The following is a 22,252-nucleotide window of genomic DNA, read 5'->3' on the forward strand; positions in this document are numbered from 1 at the left end:
TTCTCAACCGGATTCTACGTTCATGTCTTTTGCGAGCAATATCGCCATTATTTCAGCTCGATTTTTGTCGATTTTTTAGTATGTTGTAGCTGAGACTATACGCTATCTAAATGTTTCCTCATTTTTTTCAATCAGATGTCATCATGGTCTGTTGATGATGATCATCAACATCACCATGATCATCATCATCGTCATCACCATTACTATCAAGATCATCATCGTCATGATCATCATCATGATCATCATTGTTTACATGTCTATATAACTTCTACCTTTTTCAATACAGTAAATATTATAATATATCATAAGACTTGAAGACAGACCACCTTAATCGTCCTCGTGACGAATTAAATTCTAGTTTTGATTTATTTCTCCCCCTTTTTTGTTCCGTGGATTTCTCAAGATCAGTTCAGTCAATTTCTTTCAATTTTGACACAGTCATAGGTCATTGTCATGAGACGTGACAGGAACATTTTCAAGTTCATCAATTTTTCATGACGTCATCCAGGCGCCATTTTGTGAAATCACATTATCCATCATAGTCCGTGGGCCAGAGGGGGCTACCGCGCACCCCCCCCCCCCTATGATCCTACTTCTTGGGTGTCATTTTGTTCATTGGGATCCATAATATCAGAAAAAAAGATGTTCCCAAGAAAAAAAACTCATTTGGACACTGTTTTTTGCTCCTTATTTGAAGATATGTAAAAATGTCAGTTTTTCGTGTTTTGCACACTTTCTTAGGGTTTGTGAATTATGTGATTACATTTTACCCTGTTTCTCAGTAGATATAACTCTAATCTCCACCAAATTTATAAAAGATCTTCGTGAACAATACAACACTAGGTAGACAAAATTATTTTATTTTATTGTCTTCAGTTGTTAATGACGTCATAAATTTGCATATACTTTGATATGCAAATTTCTGCCTCAAAACCTGCTAAAATCACCTGAAAGTTGTATTTTGTCTGCTATTATCATGAAATAAGTTTTCAAACCCCCTAATTTGGTGTAAAATTATTTATTGACATGTTATCTGATGTTTCCTGCAAAAAAAATTCAGTCAACTCTTGTTGACATTGTTTTTTACCATTATTTGTTATGTAAACATATCAGTTTTCCGTGTATTGTACATTTTCTTAGGGTTTGTGAATTCTGTGCTTACATTTTACCCTGTTTCTCAGCAGATATAAGTCAAACCTCTACCAAATTTATAAACGATCTTTGTAAACTATACAATAATAGGTAGACGAAATTATTTTTTTAATTTTTTTTTATTGTCTTCAGCTTTTAATGACGTCATAAATTTGCATATATTTTGATATGCAAATTTCTGCCTCAAAACCTGTCAAAATCACCTGAAAGATGTATTTTGTCTGCTATTATCATGAAATAAGTTTTCAAACCCCCTAATTTGGTGTAAAATTATTAATTGATATGTTATCTGATGTTTCCTGCAAAAAAAAATCAGTCAACTCTTGTTGACATTGTTTTTTCCCATTATTTGTTATGTAAACATATCAGTTTTCCGTGTATTGTACATTTTCTTAGGGTTTGTGAATTATGTGCTTACATGTTACCCTGTTTCTCAGCAGATATATGTCTAACCTCCATCAAACTAATAAACAATCTTTGTAAATCATACAACAACAGGACGACAAAATTATTTTAATTTATTTATTGTCTTCAATTATTAATGGCGTCATAAATTTGCATATTTTTAATATGCAAATTTCTGTCTCAAAACCTGTCAAAATCACCTAAAAGTTGCTATTATCATGAAATAAGTTTTCAAATCCCCTAATTTGGTGTAATATTATTCATTGATATTTTATCTGATGTTTCCCGCAAATTTTGTTCAATATCGGTCAACTCGTATCCCCACCCCCCCCCCCCCCCCCACTCTCCCCGCATATTACGATTAATACATTCTGTATATATATAATATACATTCAATTAAAGTTCCTGTTTAAAAAAACAAAAGCTCAACAAGCAGTATTTCAATTACTAGTGGGGCTAGCCTGTTAACATCAAACTAAATCAAATACAGTAATTTACCACATACATCATTGTTTCCTGTTATAGTATCAGCCTGAAGAGGGGGGATCAGACAAAGCAAACTTATTCAGCAGTTGGTCATTAATCCCATTATATGCTATAATATAGTTTTGTTGTTTATACACATGAATGAACAAACGGGGTACAATTTCACGAATTTCAACTGACTTGACACAATGAGCAATGGAAGAGCATGCATCTTCATTCTTGAAGACATTTCAGATGTGCACGGTTATCATCGGGAGTGCTACCAACTTTTTACCAAGAATCTCAATCAACTGTCAGAGATCTTATCTGATGCCACAGAACCTCCAACATCCCGTCCACCCAGATCGTCAATTGATGAAGTCATCCTCAATCGTGATTGTATCTCTTGTAAAAAGGAAGACCCAAAATCAATCAAAGTGAAAAGCTCTTGGACAACAGAAAATACACCAATGTTAGATTTTGGTGGGTGGCAAAATGTTGTAGATGTTGCAAAGAGAGGGGGTGATGAAGACCTACTTTTGAGAATCCTGGAATTTGATCTGTTTGCTGCAGAAGCAAGAAATCACAAGAACTGTCGGTAGAAATATGTGGTGAACTAAAAGCCAGATTAATGGAGAAGTGGCAAATACGATGAAGTAGCTAAACAGCGAACAACGGAAATAGCCCACAGTTGACCAGATTCCCACTGAGCTAGAGAAGTTCTGAACCATTTGTTGAGTGGAAATCCATCTCGACCGTCACAAAGAGTTACTAAACTTGTCATATCTCATATGTCATAAGATATATCTAGAGCAGCCACAAATGGAAAGTGGAAAATGTCCAAGCATATACTGGTATGGATGACTCTGAGACATCTCTTACGCAGTGCTCAATTGATCACATTCCTAAATCGGCTTGTTCATTCAGAAAGCTATTCATTTTCACTTGAGCTTGAATCTGCCATAGCACAAGCGCTACAGTAGACTTTCGGTATTCTATCTAGACAGGTAGTCCGCCATCAAGTGGAGCCATCAGTCTTCCATTCAGACGTTGACGATTTCAACCAATACATTTCAATCTTAGGTGGTTCTGGCTCTGTCCACACAGCCCATGGGATTATGCTGCTGGAGATTTCTAACAATGCGACAGTTCAATCTTCAAATAGCACAGTACCCTCAGTAGCACGTACATGAACCAAAGAAAGTTCATTGGCTAATGAAAATGAAGGTCCTCTTCCACCTTGCTATGTCAACAGATATAAAGCATTCAAAGAATGTGCCAGAAATGATATTGCGTGGATGCTTGTCCGAAAAAGTAGTGGAGAGACAGGTCAAGAGCTTCCAGATTGGGGCTGGATTTGTTTCAGTAACGTGGGAGGTGCCCTCAAATGTGACGACCATAGATTACTATCCTGTAAGAAAATATCCCATAACAGAATTCGATACAATCCAAGAGTGTCTAAGAGCTGCAGAAGAAGCAAGCCACAAGGTTGGCCATGTCATAACAACATTTGACTTGGGTGTGTGCCTGTAGGCATATCCTCTCATTTGGAGTCATCCATAAACTTACACGAAACACATTGTGTTGATTGGCACTTTCCATTTGATTTGTTCATACCCCAAAATGCTGGGAAAGAAAATGGAAGGATCCGGACTTGAAGATATCCTCTTGGAAGCTGGTCTTATGTCTTCTGGGTCTATGAAAGACGTCATAACAGGAAAGAACTGCGACAGGAGTCTGCACTGTCACAATACAATGGTGGAGTGCTTAGAAAGGCTCCTTTTTTATGAGTTCCTGTCAATGACTGGAAAAGATGATGCACTTGTTGGTATAGCTGAGGAATCAAAGAATATCTTCCAAGAGCTAATTCGATCACCAACAAAGGAGAGGCTTGCTGAGGTTGTGGCTAATGCAGATCTGAAGGCGTTGATAGAGTAATATGAGAGCTTCAAAGCTGATGTTCGAAGAGGATCTCTTTGGAAGACGGCACAAATTTTGATGTCGTATGTTGATTGCGTTTGGATTTATCTTTCATTGATCAGGTCTGTGAACGAAAATAACAGTACTGTCCATTGTACTTGCACTGCATGTTCCTTATGCCTGACCTGGTCACAATTACTCCCAATATGTGACTTACCTTGATGTATTCTTGGTAAACATTGGAGATTCACATCATGGTGCCATGACATTGCTCGAAAGAGTTGCAATAAGTGTTGCCAGGTCGCTCATTCCAGGGAACCGATGTGCTGTCGACAAGACAATCGAGGAGATAATCTTGAAGCATGGCAAATCTCGCAGTGGGGTTGGTAGTGGTGTCGGTCTCTCTGGCATAATTAAGAACTACAGTGTATATCAGAGGTGGGCTCAAATATATGCAGATATGACGTGTGATGCTCACCGTGGAAATAAACACAGAGATCAACAACCAACTCAGATAAGGAAACGTGAGGGATGTGTATTAAAAAAAGGCCAAAGATGATTTAAAAAGCTTCCTCAATCAAGTTGATGTTGATGACAAGAATGGATTGTATGTTTTCTCTTCCGGTGCCCTTGTTCCAGCTGAGGTTGAGAAAGATGCCATGCATGCAATTACCACAGGGAAAGACCAGAAAGAGATGTTCATCAAAGAGCGATTAGAGAAAAAGCCAACTTGATCTACGGGAATTCTTTGATCCCTGTTCTCTACTCAATTGGAACGTTGGAACAACTTCTTTGCTAAGACAGATACATTTCAGGGCCTACACTATCTCCGGAAGGATGTAGAAAACTCACAACCTCCAACCACTGGCAATTAGTTGGTAGTGGAAAATGGTTTTCTACTACCTAAAAGAGATGCCTGCATACTACCACGATATTTGCATCAAAATTCACAATGGAGTGTTGTCCAAATACGATGTCATTTTCAGCACAGACATGTACAAGCCAGACTCTGGGAAGTCAAGTGAACGGACACGGCGTGGGTGTGCAGAGAAGATGATGATTAAAGGAGGCAAGACCAAAAGACCATCTGACTGGATGCAGTTCCTAACGAATGATGAGAATAAGAAACAACTTATTCAAGTTCTTCTGGATGTCTGGAGTAAGCACACCATGGCTAAGAGCCGGGCTAAGAGGCTTTATGGGAAAAGATGATATTCATCAAAGAAGAAGCCTAACTGCTCACTTCTCGGAATGGGAGAGAGACACTGTATTCTGAGATTCCATCTCTCAACTCAACCCAAGAAGAAACAGATTCACGCGTGAACCTTTACTGCCAATACGGTAAAGGAGCAAGGTTGTGATCATGTGCAGATCAAAAGCCCAATCAGCGATATATTTTTATATTGCTTCATTATGCTCATCTCACTCCAGACATTACATTACTCTTCCATACAGGGAGAGGCAACAAGCAGCGGCTCAAAGATGTCACTAATTTTGCCCAGCACTCCTTGGACTTACATGCTTTCTCAGGCTGTGACTCCAAAAGCGCATATTTAAAGGAACCGGCAAAGTCAAGCTAATCAAACTGTTGCAGCAACGCAACAATTTTGTTAAACCTCTGGCAGGACTTTGTGATTCGTGGACTGTACCAAAGAGTTGATTTCCAACCTGGAATAAATGTACATTATATGTACATAATGTACTAATTGTAATAAGCGGGGGGGGGGGGGGGCGCATACGAGTTGACTGATACACATTTTTTTGCGGGAAAAATCGGATAACATATCAGTGAATAATATTACACCAAATTAGGGGGCTAGAAAACTTATTTCATGATAATAGCAGACAAAAAAACAACGTTTAGGTGATTTTTGACAGGTTTTGAGACGGAAATTTGCATATTAAATATATGCAAATTCATGACGTCATTAATAATTGAAGACAATAAAATGAATTTAAATAGTTTTGTCTACATATTGTTGCATTATTTACATTGACAGAAACATTTTCAAGGTCATCAAATCTTCATGACGGCATCCAGGCGCCATTTTGTGAAATCATATTATCCATTATATCTTCATGACGCGTCATCAAAGGTCATTCATATTCATATCACATATACTTCAGGTCAAGGGTCAACAAGTCATGTCATCAAAGGAAAGAACTGTAAATGAAACATTGATGGAAATAGGAGGGGGAGGAGAAACAACGGATGAGGAGGGCGAGTGTTGGCAGACCTTCATATCTCATAGAGGAAGAACGAGTAGGAATACTGAGAGAGAGAGAGACGATAAAGAGACCAAGAACAAGCAGCACCTTTGTAGAATCTCCTAATGAAAAGGGAAAACACTGAGTACCAAAGAAATAGATCTATTTGTAATACTTGAAGGAGTAAACAACAATATAGCACAAATTACCCCAACAAAAATGGCGAAATTTAAACATGAAGAAATAGGACAAGTCCAAGTAGAAAGAAATAGGAAAAGTTTGAAAATTATATGTAAAGATGCCAAAGAAGTAGCGAAACTGAAAAACGTTAAAGATTTTTCAGGAAAGACAGTTAAGGTTACGCCATATAACCCAAACGAATACAATAAAAAAAAGCAGTTATAAGAGTAAATCATAAAGTTTAGGAAGAAGAGTTGTTGGAATGGTTAAAGAGATGGTTCATTGAAATGTGGAAAATGGGCAAATTACACCTCTACAGATTGCTGAGAACATTAACAAAATGAGCAAAGTACTTTTGAAGCCCTCACTACTGTGAGGAATAAATTAAATTGAATTTTGTTACCCTTTCCTGAACCCACTCACTAAGTGAATTGACAGCGTTATTTTACATGCGAATCAATGACGTCACAATATGAACAACCTACATCACTCATTCGTGACAATGTTGCATACCCATTGTAATTTTCAGATATGGGTTAACGTTGTTTTTATATTTACCGCCAGTGGTGATATTTCCTCTTTTTTGGGCATGTTGAATGAGAAACACTGAATAAATGATACTTTCTACAAATGTTTGTTTGATTTTTATATTTGTTCCGTCACATTTGAGCATAAAAATCGGGAAAATAATCCCATATTCTGAGGGCACTTCAGCGTGTATGTGTCTGATCTAGGAAGGCAAAGGACATTTTGCATGCTGACCTAACGACTCTTTTGGAGTAAAATAGGCGACAAATTTACATAGAATTGCCCAGATATTCATTACAAAAATGTGTGATTAGGCTGATTAATTTACATTTTTGATAAATTAAGTCGTATACATGTAGGACCTGATAAACCGAGAGAAACAGATCAGTCCGGTTCGCGATTCACGGCTAGCTCGACGGCCGGGCTACGGGCTAGGCTGGCTAGCAAGCTGCGCTAAATGTGATGCACGCATATAGATGTCAGTGTGTTGCACACATAGTACATGCACAGAGTACGCACGCACAGCTACCAGCTACGGGAAACTTGAACGCTACATCAACAATATATTCACTCGCTTTTTGGAAGTTATATACCATTTATCTAGACTAACGTCAGATTAAGAACCAAAACCATGCCATGGAGAAGCCTTCTGGAGTATACTCAAGTATGTTTTCGTCCATATCCATATTTCCAGGGGATTTTGATGAAGGTAAACAGCATTAGGTATAAATGGGTACGGTACTCGAGAGTTAATGCAATACATGTGAATCGCACGCAAACTGCATCTCGCATGGTCGTCAATCATTTTAGCTGAGCGGCCCGCTGTTCATATTGTGACGTCACTTCAAAAATCAGCTGACTTACGATGGTTTTGGGGCGTTGAGTGGGTTGATTTTTCGTCAAGTTCAATCAACTTTTATAAATTTCGCTCAAATGTACAAGTTACACAAATGTAATGAATTTACTTAGTGTATTTTTTTCAATTGCAATGATACCAAACTCAGCCAAGTTTGAAATCAATAAACCAGAAGGATAAATTAATCCATGCAAATAGATTCAAAAAGAGAATCAACGGGGAAATGAAAGACACTAGGTCAGTGTACGCTGAATTGCTATAAATACGTAATTAGAAAACACGACACTGGACTATGTGTAGAATGCCAGACAATAGAAACAATTGAGCACTTTTAATTATCATGCCCAAAATATGAAAGACAAAGAAAGAGAATGTTTAGAGCACTAAAGACCGAAAATCCAAATCTAGGTCATTTACTAGGAAACGAGGAATATATAGGAAAGGTGGTCGCTTTTTTAAAAAGGCAGTGTATAAAGGTATAACGAACTGTTATGATCAGCTATAGAAATAGAGTCTTGATTACGTTTCACTATATTATATATTAGTAACAGTGGTACTATCCTCGGTATAAATTGCTTCATTATATAAATTCTATAAATTGCTTCATTATACGGAGAGAGGCTTTAAATCAACGTCCTTACGTAATGAACTGATCGCAACTAATATTCAACCACTTCATCCTTTCCTTCCTACTTAATTCTTAAAAATAACAAGCTGCATAACAATACACAAAATAACTACTAAAAATTTTCTGACATTGTTAATTGCACAAACACAACGCCACTAGGCTATCGTCGATCCAACAGAGCAAGAGTACTAAGAGAGGACCAGTTACTACGCCCTCTCTTATTGCCTGACGAAAATCATCCAATGACGATGGAAACGCCATTAATCTCAACAACAACAGCAGACAGATACAAGTACAATGTATGGTAATATGTAACGTCCGGAACATGGTAGGGATTTTCAGGGATTCCTGACAATTCAAAATTTCTCTGAAGAAAAAGAAAGGATACCTCATGTTACTGGCGAATTACTCAACTACACATTTCTTTCTATCAGTGATCACAGCATTTTGAAGCCCGTCTCGTATTTTTAAAATATTATACCAGAAAGGTTATCAAAAAAGCCTACCTAACGAATTTCAGCTGGTCTGAAGTTTCAGTGTTAGAAACTCATTTGTCCGAAATATGTGGATGGAATCTACGTTTGGTTCAACATGATTTTGAAGGATGAGATATAATTGTTTTGTTTACAGCTTTTGTTTGCAGCTCAGTTCAGTTTGTTTTATTATCATATCGCAGCCTCAGCTGCATTACATGACAATTTACAATCAGATTAAAAAATGACATCACATTCTATTCTAAAAAACATATTTCATAATACAATGCATTTATATAAAAAAGGTATATACAAAATAAATACTTTATATGTAATATAATTAATATTAGTTAATCTAAGAAACATAAGTACTTAGTTTTCTTAACCTGTTTCCAGAAGAAAAAAAAATCCTATGATAGCTCCTCTGTAGATAGTTGAAGGAGTATTTGTGTAAGTTTTGAACAGTAAGAACAAATATAATTCATGAGTTTTATTAAAAGAAATAAAGAAAGTGTGGATGGAATACTTTAAACTTTAATCAAGAGCCACCTATTTTTATACTAATATTTACATACTTATCTTTTCATATTTCATATCATAATTTAAGGCTACAGATATTAATCTGGTTGTATTGGCGAATTTGGGATTATGGATAACTTTGTCATTACACATGAAGTTTTCATCAACAAGTTTGTCTTCTAATTTAAAAACACTTTAAAAAAGTGAATGCGTCAATTTCATGAAAATAATGTGAAAGTCGAAAACCAAATAATATACTTACTCAAACACAAGAATGGTGCAATGAATCCTGTTTTTCGCCCTCGCTTTCCGGCCCTTCGCCCCATCCGAATTTCGCCAGTCTACCTTCTCTGCAAAGCCAGCTCTCCCTTCTGTCAGAGAAAAAGACCAATCAATAAAATGAAATTACAAATAGTTCAATTTCTCATAATGGCAATGGTACCCCGAAATGCAACGAGATTTGTATTGTTTATATAATAGCTCTATACAGAGCGAATTTATTTTCCATTTCTTTTTCACATAATATAAACAATAACAAAACAATAATAAACGTAATGGTATAACAGAAATAAGCATTGAAATATCTTTGACATTGTTTTTTAGTCATTGTAATGCAAAATGATTTAATTACAAGAAATGAAAACACGAACCTACTTGAAATCAAAGCTTGTTAGATGTAGGTTCGCACAATAATAATTATTCTTTATACATTTATAACTTAATTTTGAAGAAAAATTACGGAATAAAACAAAAACATGACAGACAATAGAAAAATAAACAATTAACGAGACAAAAACAAATCAGAAACATTGAAAGAATGACAAGAGGATAATGATAAATGAAGAATATAAGAATGAGAGAGTACAAAACAGAAAAAGGTGGAGACATGCAGGAAGATAATAAGAAGACAGAGAGAAGGGGTTGAAGGAGACAAAGAAAGAGACAGAGAGGGAGAGGGGAACTACTTATTCTGATTCAAAAAGTGCTTGAAGGCATTTTTGAAACCACTCAACGAGGGCTTTTCTTGTAATGTGCCAGGAAGGGCATTCCAATATTTTGGGCCAGTGAAAGTGAAAATCCTGCTGGAAAATTGCGTTCTTGATTTATTGGCAAAATCGCCAAAATTCTTCAACAATTTCGCAATGATATCTTGTGCGTAATGGCATTTAGTTTTCCAAAACTCCGTGTGTATTTCACAATATATGCTATAAGTTATTTATACTTAGTAACTTTAAATTTAACAAGAGCATGAAGATATAGCAGTGGGATGCATTAGTAAATATTGGCAACCATATACATTTAGCCTCAACTTTTCATAAGAAGTTATCAAATTAACTTTTAAATCTAGTTACAAAAGGTTCTTGAGACCTAAAAGTTATGTCAACTTAGTTTATTTTCTATTTCTGTTTGTATTTACAGGCAACATGACCATATAATACATATATGTAGAGAAACCTGACACAAAATGACACGTTAAATGTTCAGTGTTGTTAAAATCAAGTTTACATCCCTGTTTGTGATCCAACTTACCCAACTGACTAATGATTTCTTCTCCAGCGCTTAGGTTCTCCAGAGCTTCCGCTCCGAAACCTCTGTTGTCGATGAAAATAAGATGCCTGGTTACTTGTACCTCGAGCCGCCTCACTGTGTGACCACCATGAAACTGGTCAGTCGAAGTTTGTTCTCTCGATAGCTCATCCAACTCCCCTTTGAATGCGAACTTCAATGAATTGAGTAAAGAAGATTTTCCTATTCCCGTGTTACCGAACAAACCTATATTGTACGTGTCAGGAAAACTGATGTTATCTGGAGGAAATTCAAACGAGTCCCCTGGTTTCAGGTATCTTAGTTCTTCGCGCATGTTTTTAATCCGTTGCTTTTTATCCATTGTCGTCCCTTTTCTTCCTCTTACTCGCCCTTCTTCCTTTCTTCTTTTACTTCTTCGACGTGTTGCATTTTCTTTCGCTCCTCTTCAGTAAGGATCCGCTCCGGCTCGGCTTTATGTAGGGTTGCTTCGGCATCTATGAATTGTAGGCCTGCTCTTTCTTGTTCAGCTCTCTTTGTTCAGCTTTCGTTATGTTTTAATCCTTTTTCTTTATCATTCTGAAGGCGGGCCTCCTGTATCTTTGTCATTATATTGTACGCTTTTTTTCGCATCACACATTTGTTTCTTCTTTCTAGTGCTTTGCTTCTAAACTCCGCATGTGTTCGTTTTTTGTTTGGCCTCAAGACGAACTTGCTCAGGATTTATTTCATATTCTGCTTTGTTTTCCTTTCTGTTCTTGTCGTCGCGAATGGTGACGTATTTCATCGTCTTTTTTACTTTTTTTTTCGATTTCCATTTGCAATGATTCAGGTCATTAGTTTGACGATGCTGTTCCTTTATTACTTTTGCTGTAGCCGCGTACGTTCCTTTTTCCCCTCTCAAGGAATTATTCCATTCTACTTCCTTATCACAAAAATGTTTTTTTTCTTCAAGATTTCTCTTTCTTCGTGTGCTGTTCTCCTATCAGAGGATACATTCGACAATTTCTTCTTCAAATAATCAAGTTCACTCTTTTTGTTACCAATCGCGAATAACTGGAGTAGAAAATATTCTTCAGGCAACTGGTAAGCAAAGGTTGAATGAGCATTCGACGAGGCTGAGCCAATATACATATGGATTTTATTTCGCTGTTCTCGATTCCTATTGGCGAAGTATGTTTACTCAGACCCGAAGCTATACACGATTCTTGCTACCAATCTGTCGTGACATCTCATAGTAGCGACAGAAGTTCATCGTCACAACCTCGAATAACGGTTATCTGAGCTTCATTAAAAACAGGCATGGCTTCCCGAAAGAGTTTCATCAATTTAGGAGTTTTGTGTCTCGAACCAGATGAAACCATTGAAGGAAATTTGATTCCTTTGTTAAATACTCGTAATACAAATTCAGAATTCATCAAATTATTACCTGAAGACCTTCGTACATACAACCCACCAAGTAATTTAGATGCGGGGATTCTTTTACACCCGTACACCTAAGGCAGGCTCTCTCTTACAGATGTCACTGATGCGAGATATACGACTCTGCTGCCTACCCTCAATGCACGCTATGGTGAGTTTTTCTGATTTCCCCCAAAATCACAATTGCATTGAACATAGATATTTAAATAAATATCATCTTTCTGATTATGGTTTTGAATAATGAGGAGTCTGTTATTATATTGAGCGGTATAATGTATTCAACATGGAAAACGAAGAAATAAAGTGTAACATGGGTCATAAAAAATAAAAATAAACGAAAACAATAACTAGACTGAATTAATATTGAAAACAAAAACAAATAACATATTTGATTTACAAATATTTTGGCCAGGTTTTTCAGTTTTCATAATGATAAAATGACTTCAACGGAAAATCGGTCATTCATGGCAGCGCTGTTGATCATTTTACAGCTGAATACCTGTTGTTTACCCTCACACATGTCGCATGCCTGATCTTTTTGTGAAGGTCTTTCTGTTTAAGCCAGCAAGTAGGGCTCAATCTGGCAATTGTGTATGGTGGCCCAGAAGGGACATCGCGAATCATAATTTTTTTCCTTTGAAATTCGCGACAAAATATGCGACACGGCGAATATTAGGTTGAGAATTTGGTCTTGAATTTGTATTTTCCTTGCTTAAGCGGTAATACAAGGCTAAATATGTTTTTCACAAACCCATGCGGAGATTTAGGTAACCCATTCAAAGTCCATCAAAGTGTGGAATCACCAATTTAGTAAATGTAAAAATCGGGTCGTGCACATACAACCGCTATACTACACTCTTAATTTTAGCGAGTAAATTGTGCCGAGTAAAACAAGATAAGTAACAAATGAGCAATTCAGTACTGGGCCCCGTCTTACAAAGCTTGATATTGATATCAATATCAAGTATCAATATCAGCTTTGATTGATATCATCTTGCAATTAATCGCAGGATTCCGTCTTACTAATAATTGTAATATCAATATCAACTTGCGATCGATTTTAATAATTGTATAACACTGATCGAGCCTAAATCACGTGATCTGCGATAAATTTGTCGTCTGCGCTAGCTTTTATAGCGCGCCCAGCCTGCAACATAAATCTGTTCCGTTCTTGTTGTGATCTGTGCTGAAGTAAGCACCTCCTTTAATTTGACAATATTTCGATTTTTATTGTATGTAATTAAAAGTGGATATTTTCAGTGAAAATGTAATGTTCGCATACTATTGACTGAATTTGAAATTATAAAGCGAACTGTTTTTGTAATGTTTCTTAACTTGAAAATACGTAAAATTTGTACTGGCGATCGCAGAAGTGTATGCGGTAAGAACTGTGTCATGTCCCCAGAGCTGCGGGGGTGATGCCAGTCTCTCGATCGCTCGCAGAGATATTGTGCGGTGACTTGACGGTGTATTTTTGTCTTGTCTTTCCGCGGCGCGGCGAGCTAAAAAAAGTTTTAAAAAACTAGGTCTACAAATGTGGCACGTGATAAACTATTCCCACATATGACGAACCTTACTTGTAAATTACTTTTGGTGTTTGCTGCAGGATATTTGATTTTGAATTTGATGCGGCACGTCATTGACTTAACTTTTTTCTTTGATTTTAATCATTCAAATTTCAATGTCATGATTGTCGCCTTTGTCGGTGAATAAAATAAAACTAACCAAACACTTTCGAAATAGGTCCTAGTCATTTCTTAAATAAATTTAGAACTAGACTGTCTAGGTCTAACTTAGATCTAGAACTAGAAGTCTAACAAAGTTAGATCTAGAGTCTATCCTATAGATCTACATGTAGGTCTAGCTCTAACGTTAGATCTAGACTACTCTAACTTGTTACTCCAGCGATTTTCAAACCATTTAATTTATTCAAGCTACGGTCACAAAGGTTCGTACGAATCTCCCTGTTTTTCCATTGTCTTCTTGAATTTCCATTGTTTGAAAATCGTTTGTACAGCGTTCGTAGCAGTTTGTAATGTCATTTGTGACCGTAGACAGAAATAACCGTTTGATATTAGATCTAGACTAGACCTGGGTCATTTCTTTAATAAAACTGACATTTGTTGACATTCGTTTGTAATGTCATTTGTGACCGTAGACAGAAATAACCGTTTGATATTAGTCTATGGGTCATTTCTTTAATAAAACTGACATTTGTTGACATTCCATCAGAGGAGCCAGATCGGCAGATGCAATCTCAGCGGAACAACCGTCGATATCAGAGACTGAACTTGTCTGAAGCTTTCGGTCTATTGAGACCGAGGCTTTACTGAGCTTTGACTAGAGTCTAGGCCTAGTCTCATCATAGTTATACTAGGTCTAGATCTAGGCCTAGAATAGATTCTACTAGAAGTCTAGACCATAGCCTAGATCTATATTATATTATCAGGGTGTCTAACTTTTTAGAGCCTTAGAGGTTCTAAATGATTTTTCAATTTTCAATTTAGAAGTCTAGGATCGTTTTTCACCATTTTTGTTGGATATTTGAATAAAAAATGTAATCAGAATAGATCTAGATCATTTTGTTTAGAATGGACAAAAAAGGGGTTCACGCCAAGTTATCATTTTTTGCTAAACAGCTGCATTCTAAATTTCTAATGCATTAGGCGATAATATGCAAATGGTGGGGGAAGGGTATTTTCAAACTTAAATCGCATGTGATCCCTTGGGGCTAGCGGGAAAAAAAAAGAACATCAACATATTCCTTACGCCTTGAACTAATTATCCCTCGGGGGGGGGGGGGGGTCGATTCTCAAAAGCGGGAAATCTACCGAGTCGCCATGGAAACATTTAAATTGCTGTTTCGACAAGATATTTTTAGAAATCTGAAATGACACCCCTTTGGAAATATGGGGATTAACCTGTCCTTTCATATGACACCTCATTTATTTAGTATCACCTTCAGGATCACAACAGATAAAGGTTTGAATCTAAATTTATTTTTAAAAACGTTGACCAATTTTGCAATGCACATAGACTGCATAGGGATGTGTTCAATGTCTATGGGAAGGGTTTCAGCACACAAAGCCTGGTGCGCGATCAGACACCTTAATATTATTTTGACATAGGGTCGGGTCTAGTCTAGTCTAGATCTAGAACTTTAACTTACATTTAGCGCATGCGCAAATCATTCAACCGATCTTGGCAAATAGCAGCCTTGGTCAATCACACCCCTCTCCCCTCCCGTAATCATTCTGTGTGAAAATTTAACTTCCAGTTTGATATGAGTTTGAGCATAACTATGTTTGCTATCAAATCTTAAGAATGGTTGTATCTGGTATTTTCATGCTGTTTTCTTTTCACGTCTCCCCTTTTCAGTCTAGCAGTGGTATGTCGGAACAGCCTCAAACAGCAAAAATGATTAGTAATAGTAGATTGTGTTTACATTATTTAAACATTGATTTTGACAATTTTAAAAATAACACTCTGGGAAGCAAAAAGCGAACCTTGGGTCTCTTCTCCTGGTATAACTACATTGATGATGTCTATTTAGATTTAATGAAGGCCTTTGATAAGGTACCGACAGCTTTTAGCCAAACTTTAGGGGATTCGCTGATGGAACAAAGTTTTTTTTCATGTGCCATTAATAGTACATTGAGTTCATAATTTTTATTCCTAAGAGTATTAAAGAATGGAACAATTTTATTATCAAAGAACAATGGTGTAAATATGTTTTATAGTCACATTATATCAATGTTCCTCTATGTATTCATAGGCAAATATGCAGTACAAAAGTGTTTCTAGTGTGACAAAAATTGTGTAGCATTATGTTTCATGTTGTTTCAATTAAATGATAATTAATAAAATTGCATGCATTTGTAGTATTCACTCACTGTTTAAATAATGTTATTTTCACTTACATCTTGTTTTCAGGGAAGGAAACCAAACTGGACCCACGAGGAGGTTGTGGTCATGTGCGACTTCGTGAAACAGCACAGAGAAAAGCTCTTTGGTCGAGCAGGACATTGCTCCGCGAAGGTACGTTAACTAAACACCTCAAAAGAAATTTTGGAAACTAAAGTATGATATATTATGTTTCTCTTAATCATGGCATAATCGTTCCCTATGTTTAGTAGATCTATACATGTACATGTAATTAGAAAGTGTTTTTTTAATATATTTTTTTTTAATGAGACCCTCATTGTGTTGATTTTTCAGTCATGGAATGTGCAGTAGATCAAAATAAGAGTCAAGGTCAAGTGAAGATCCACTGCTCTTTTTCAACTGTGCATTCAAAACACACTTTAGTTTCCAGGCTTTTTTTCAGTGGTTAATTTTATTGGGGGGGGGGGGGGAGGGGGGGGGGTGGGAAGGGTGGGTGTATATACTTTTTTAAAATTTATTTATTATGATATTTTTTGTTAAAATAGCATTAGAAAACCATGAAATTTAAACAACAAATGCCTGCTGTGATAAGAAAAAACTTGTGTAGACTTTGATTAGAATTTTCTTTTTTCCATCAGTTACTTCGTTTTTATTGGCTTCTTTACATGTACCGGTATTCTTTTTCTTTAAAGTTGATACTTATAGGAAATAAAATCAATTAAGTATAGATTATTTTATAATTGAATGAGTTATTAAAGCAATTTATGCAGCTAACATGCCATGAAAGTGTGCAATTTAGTGATTCTGATGACAATAGGGCAAATTTGTCCCAGAGAAGGGAGATGTTTTCACCCAAAGTTCGCTTTTACGGAAGTGTTATATTGATTGAATGTCATTCAAGGTCATTGTATGGCTTGTAAGCTTTCTGTAGATATGAATACCTTGCTATTTAGAGATCTCCTATGAATATAAACTTTAAAAAAAAAAGGAGAAGATTACTTCTTCATAACAAAGTACAGTGACAAATTTTGACTGCAAACGTTTGTACTGTTCAGGTCGAATCCAGGAAGGCAAAGTACTGGGGGAAGTGTGCGGAGGTGCTAAGGCTCCAGTGCGGGATGGAGAGGAGGGCATCCGATGTAAAGACGAAATGGGCCAACATAAAGGTCAGGGCCAACAAATACCAGAGCCGCAAAAATCGAACAGGTTCGTCTCTACATCCAGCTTCTTATTTTGGGTCTCAAATTCACATTGAGGATTTGATAAAAAATAATATTAAAGACAAAGTATTGAATTGGTATTTTATTTGTAGTATTGATGTTTATTATACATTTTTGTTGTTGTTGAGAAAGTAGAATCGTACATTTGAAAATGACCAAGACCGGTCAACGCCTTCATCACTTTAATTTCTCACATGCTATTTTTAGTTGTATAATCCACTTGTGAGTTACAATAAAGAAAATAAGGAAGGTATGGCCGAAATCATGAAACCAATGCCCGGCTACTATTTATTGTTCTTCACACAGGTGGAGGGCAGGCACCTACCAACAACCCAACTTTCGAGGTGATCCTTGCGGCACAAGCTCCGCAGGCAAGATTTGGAATCATGGGGGAAGAGATTGAAGCTGGATGCAGCCAATCATCAGCGGTAATTTTGCTCCTACAATTAATTCATCCTAGAATATAAACCTTTACACATTATGAATAGCATATTGCTGCAGGCTATTTTGTAAAACGACACGATCAAGCTCGGTCTAAAATGTCTGAAATTTATTATTTCATTATTTATATCATATATATGAGATATATAAATATGTGTACTAATTTGCATTTTGAATAGTTCTTCTTCTTGATCCTCCCCCAGATCCTGTTTGTTTTGCTTGTTTACGATTGCTTACTAGGGCCCTTATTATATTCCAAGTCATTTCGAATTTTGTATACACATTCTTTAGCATTCTTTCATGGTCACTGAACTCTTATGTTTTTCCAAATTAACGTTGTAGCTGTGGTAGCTAGAGTCGTAATAAACCCCCAAATGAATTCAGAGGACACAAGTATCAACTGGAGTTGTCTATAGTCTATCTTTATTACGTTTTCGTATCCATCCTTCAACTCTGCGAAAACTGTATGACAAAGACAGAATTGCAAGAATAATAAGCACATATGCAAATGAATCTGAACCAAACAAGTATGTATATCGATTAGAACTTTGATTGATTACAGCATCATCTACGCAAACAATCTTGGCTATAAAACCCAACATATAGAGATGTTTGCCAATCATTATACTATGTCAAACAATTCATAAGGCTCCTATATGGCTCCTTGTAACTTGGCAGCCTAACTAAATTAAATCAACTCCAACATCAAAAGAAGAATGACTTTTCATAACCCCACATATATGCCTTTCTATGTAAGTAGTAAGTAGAGATTCTTCCTAGCTATCTTCATTCATCTTTGTCCTAAATGATCCCAATTTGAGTTCTTTCATATCTACGATAAATGAAACCTGTCTCATACGGTCATAAGTCGTATATTTCGCACCATATCAGTCATTACTCTTCACCTTATACGATATTTCATAAATGGTTCTACGTCAATTCCTACACAGTTGTATGTTACTTGCAATTGTACATTAACGTATTGTTACATACAGCTAGACTTGGCTTTATATCCAAATTAATCTTCATAATCCTTTACATGACAGCAATTAATTGCAAGAAAACATCAAATATATAAATATACTGACCTTTGTGCCCTTTTGTGAACTGAATATCCCTCAAAATAAGATTTGTGACAAATCAAAACAATCGGTAACAAACCAAACCCAGCTTGCTCCATTGAACTAAAAATCAGCTGCCACTAGATGGCGACAAATTTTTCGAGCAAGTCAACGTCGTCAACAAACGTTGTTGTTTATCCCCCTAATTAGCACTAAAACTTATATGTTCAATGACATTTACGTAAGATTTCTTTTGTTCTTCTTTTGTTCTCAAATATACTTCTAAAACAGAGCACCAGTAATGGAGACGAAACAGCAGAGGCGATGCTAATGGACATGAGTAATCAAGTCGCAGCTCCATCTGACCCTTCCATTGTAGTTGCAAGTTCAAGAACTGCTAGTAGTAGTGCTAGTAGTAGTGCTAGCACTAGTGCTAGCTGTAGTGCTAGTAGTAGTGCTAGCACTAGTGCTAGCTGTAGTGCTAGCAGTAGTGCTAAGCAGAAGTGCTATCCCACAAGTAGCTTCCACACCTTCGAGCACCTCTCAGGGTGATTTTTTAAATATTGAGAGGCAGAGGCTGCTCGTGGAAAGGGAGCTTCTTGAGCTCAAGAGAGAAGAGGTGGGGCTTTTCAGGGAGCTCGTGGGTCTCGTAAGATCCCTAAAAAATAACGAGTCCTAGATTCCCCCACTCTTGTCTCTTGGGCTCATGGGGTGGCATTGTTTAGTTGGAATGTTTTTAAGGAAGTTCTAAATTAGTATTATCTTTCAAATGCCATTGGAATTTAACCTTTTCATTTTTTGGACTGCAAATGGGACATAGTACCTTAAACGGATAAAAGACCTTTGAATTCAATTTAAATCAATTTAAATTCAATTAAATTTATTTCACTCATTAAAAAAGAATGAACATGTTCATCATTCAAATTTTGTGAAATGTAGTTTTTGTAATTAAAGTCCCTCTCATATGTTGGGCTTTATTGGTAATATATTCTACCAGTCACCTCTTGATATAGTCCTAGTAGATCAGATGGACCCATGTAATTGAAACACTGAAATGCTAATAGCAAGAACTATGACTCACAAGGCACCAGGCAAATTGTAGATAGGAAGATTCTGATCTTTTCTGACTAACTGTGTAACGATGTATTACATCTATGTAAGTTCATATCTATACAAATAAAGTAATTCAAGATAATGATAGGCCTACACTGTACTGCTCCAACTGGAGATGTCCTTAGACAAAGGTTGCAATGATATTCGATCGGACAGCTACACCATTAATGTCATTGTCTTGTTCCACCTCTAAGGCATCCTCTTCTGCTGCAGGTAGTGGGACATCCTCACCCTCCAAAATTGGTTCTTTAAAATCTTTTGCAAGATTGAATAGTACACAACACGCTGTTATTACCCGACATATGATCTCACAGGGATGAAAGGCAATCCATGGCCTAGTAAGCATCTAAACTTGTTCTTAAGCTGGCCGTTAAGTTGTTCAATGATCGATCTTGTTTTTGCGTGTGCACTGTTTTGGAGTAGCAGAAAGGAAGAGAAGATTGAGTCTTTGAAACATTTTTATTGCTTACATGATTAATGGCTCCTTTGGCATATATGAACTGGTGAAAGTATATGAAGCATCAAAGTGATATTTATATTCTCTGAAGAATTGTTATACATGTAGTAGCAAAACAAACTTTCTTAAATTCTATTGGTAGTGGAAATTGACGTAAACGTATATCAAGGGGCTTCATGTAAGATGGTTAATAGATGTGTGAACATCTATCATTATTTAAAAAAACAAATTAATACATTTCATTCGTTTTAAATTGTTTATCATCTATGTTTGTTGTTGGTTTTTTTTTTTTTTTTTTTTGGGGGGGGGGGGGAAGTATATGAATCAACCCATCTTACTTGTTGTAGGCATTTTCCTGATCTGTCCTGGGATGAGATAGAGGGGTCATTAACCAAGGGAAAAGGGGATACCCTGAGTCCCCCAACAAAATGCCTTTGTACTGTCCAGCGGCGAACTTTCGAGCCAACTTACTGTTCTGTTAAGAGAAACGGTGATTAACATTTTATTTTAATTTTTGAGAGAAAAAAAAGAAAACAAGTTAACATGTACAACATAGAGAAAACTGCACATACTGTTAAGTATTGGTTTACGGTCATATATAAATAGATATTGACACTGATGCATCTGCATGCATATTGAAGTTAATATGAAAGATGATAACACTTTTAAAGATATTTTGGAAAGCTTTGATGTTTGGATGTTACAAATTGTGCATTTCATAACAAATTGGTGAAGTAATAATATGTGTATTTTTACAGGGGCATTCAATTACCACAATAATGGACTAATGTGTACAAAGTATGAATGTTTTTTGAAAATTAAGAAGAGAGCGTTTCAAATTTACCTCCAAGATGCGACTGTCGTGTGTACTGCCTCCCCATCTGGCTACCACGTTGGTAATGCGGAATTTTGCGTCGCACACGAGTTGCACATTGATCGAATGCCTGCTTTTTCTATTTACGAAGATATGCTCGTCGGGCTTAAGGCAGCAACCATGTAGGCAAACATGTGTGCCATCTATTGCTCCAATAATTCCAGGCAGGTGGGCGATTCCATGGAACTTGGTCATGGTTCATTTACATCTCTAGGGTTCTTTGGGAACTTGATGACCTGTCGCAAAACAGTAAAATGAAATTGTATTAATAATGTAATTACTTTTATTATTATTATAGTTAATATATATGATTAATTTAATGGATTTTCAGGTACCAGTGTATGAGGGTGATGTGTATATATGTACAGGTTTTCAACTATATATCTATTCCTCTAATATATTTAATTTATCTATACAGCTGTAAGACTAGTTCAGATATTTATGCCTTATTAAAGAATAATCTCATGGACGAACATGTACCAGTGCATAAAATGGGAGTACAGGGTATGTCTTATTGTGATTGCAATACATGTATTTGACAATTTTCTAAGCAGGTTTTTAAGTATTCATCTGTACATAAAATCACTGAAATTTAGCTGCATGAGTGTTTCTAAAACTATATTTGTGTGAGTTAGTATTTATTAGTATTTATTTCATGTAATGAATTGATATAATCTCAAGATATTTATTCTTATGAATAAAACATTGTTTCAAAATTAAAAACAAACTGTTTATAAGTTTGAATTATTGTTGTCATAAACACTGAATTATTTTCTGTCTATATGAATATTTCTGTTCTTACCTTAGTTTAATTATTAAATCTACAGTAGAGTAGTCCCATGGCAGATTGCAATAATAAGATTTGTTGACAGATTGTGTTGGTATTGTTTGACCATGCTAGTTTTCCTATTCTTTTTTTTT

The 22,252-nt window shown here is 36.2% G+C and overlaps 2 protein-coding genes across 2 annotated transcripts; one reads left to right on the forward strand and one right to left on the reverse strand.

Annotated features, from left to right (window-relative positions):
• Window positions 1-16,092: 16,092 nt before the first annotated feature.
• LOC105443037 (pneumococcal serine-rich repeat protein-like) lies at window positions 16,093-19,695 on the forward strand. The gene is made up of 4 exons (XM_030992616.1): window positions 16,093-16,318; window positions 17,221-17,371; window positions 17,692-17,813; window positions 19,179-19,695. The coding sequence occupies exons 1-4, from the start codon at window positions 16,184-16,186 to the stop codon at window positions 19,437-19,439; spliced, it is 669 nt and encodes a 222-aa protein (XP_030848476.1). The 5' UTR covers window positions 16,093-16,183; the 3' UTR covers window positions 19,440-19,695.
• Window positions 19,696-19,760: 65 nt separating this feature from the next.
• LOC105443036 (putative nuclease HARBI1) lies at window positions 19,761-21,917 on the reverse strand. The gene is made up of 3 exons (XM_011675830.2): window positions 21,302-21,917; window positions 20,796-20,932; window positions 19,761-20,409 (listed from the first exon to the last, which is right to left on the reverse strand). The coding sequence occupies exons 1-3, from the start codon at window positions 21,524-21,526 to the stop codon at window positions 20,292-20,294; spliced, it is 480 nt and encodes a 159-aa protein (XP_011674132.1). The 5' UTR covers window positions 21,527-21,917; the 3' UTR covers window positions 19,761-20,291.
• Between the last annotated feature and the right edge of the window lie 335 nt (window positions 21,918-22,252).

The sequence above is a fragment of the Strongylocentrotus purpuratus genome, unplaced genomic scaffold, assembly GCF_000002235.5.
Source record: "Strongylocentrotus purpuratus isolate Spur 01 unplaced genomic scaffold, Spur_5.0 spur5_scaffold_20, whole genome shotgun sequence".
In the NCBI taxonomy this organism is placed as follows: domain Eukaryota; kingdom Metazoa; phylum Echinodermata; class Echinoidea; order Camarodonta; family Strongylocentrotidae; genus Strongylocentrotus; species Strongylocentrotus purpuratus.

What these genes read in the sequence shown, in the direction of transcription:
- LOC105443037 (XM_030992616.1), top strand. Translation starts at nt 16,184, where the DNA reads ATGTTATTTTCACTTACATCTTGTTTTCAGGGAAGGAAACCAAACTGG. An exon ending in CAGGACATTGCTCCGCGAAG is followed by an intron (nt 16,319 to 17,220) that starts GTACGTTAACTA and finishes TGTACTGTTCAG; the next exon opens with GTCGAATCCAGGAAGGCAAA. An exon ending in GAGCCGCAAAAATCGAACAG is followed by an intron (nt 17,372 to 17,691) that starts GTTCGTCTCTAC and finishes TTCTTCACACAG; the next exon opens with GTGGAGGGCAGGCACCTACC.
- LOC105443036 (XM_011675830.2), bottom strand. Translation starts at nt 21,526, where the DNA reads ATGACCAAGTTCCATGGAATCGCCCACCTGCCTGGAATTATTGGAGCA. An exon ending in ACGACAGTCGCATCTTGGAG is followed by an intron (nt 20,933 to 21,301) that starts GTAAATTTGAAA and finishes TTCTCTTAACAG; the next exon opens with AACAGTAAGTTGGCTCGAAA. An exon ending in CAGGAAAATGCCTACAACAA is followed by an intron (nt 20,410 to 20,795) that starts GTAAGATGGGTT and finishes ACTCCAAAACAG; the next exon opens with TGCACACGCAAAAACAAGAT.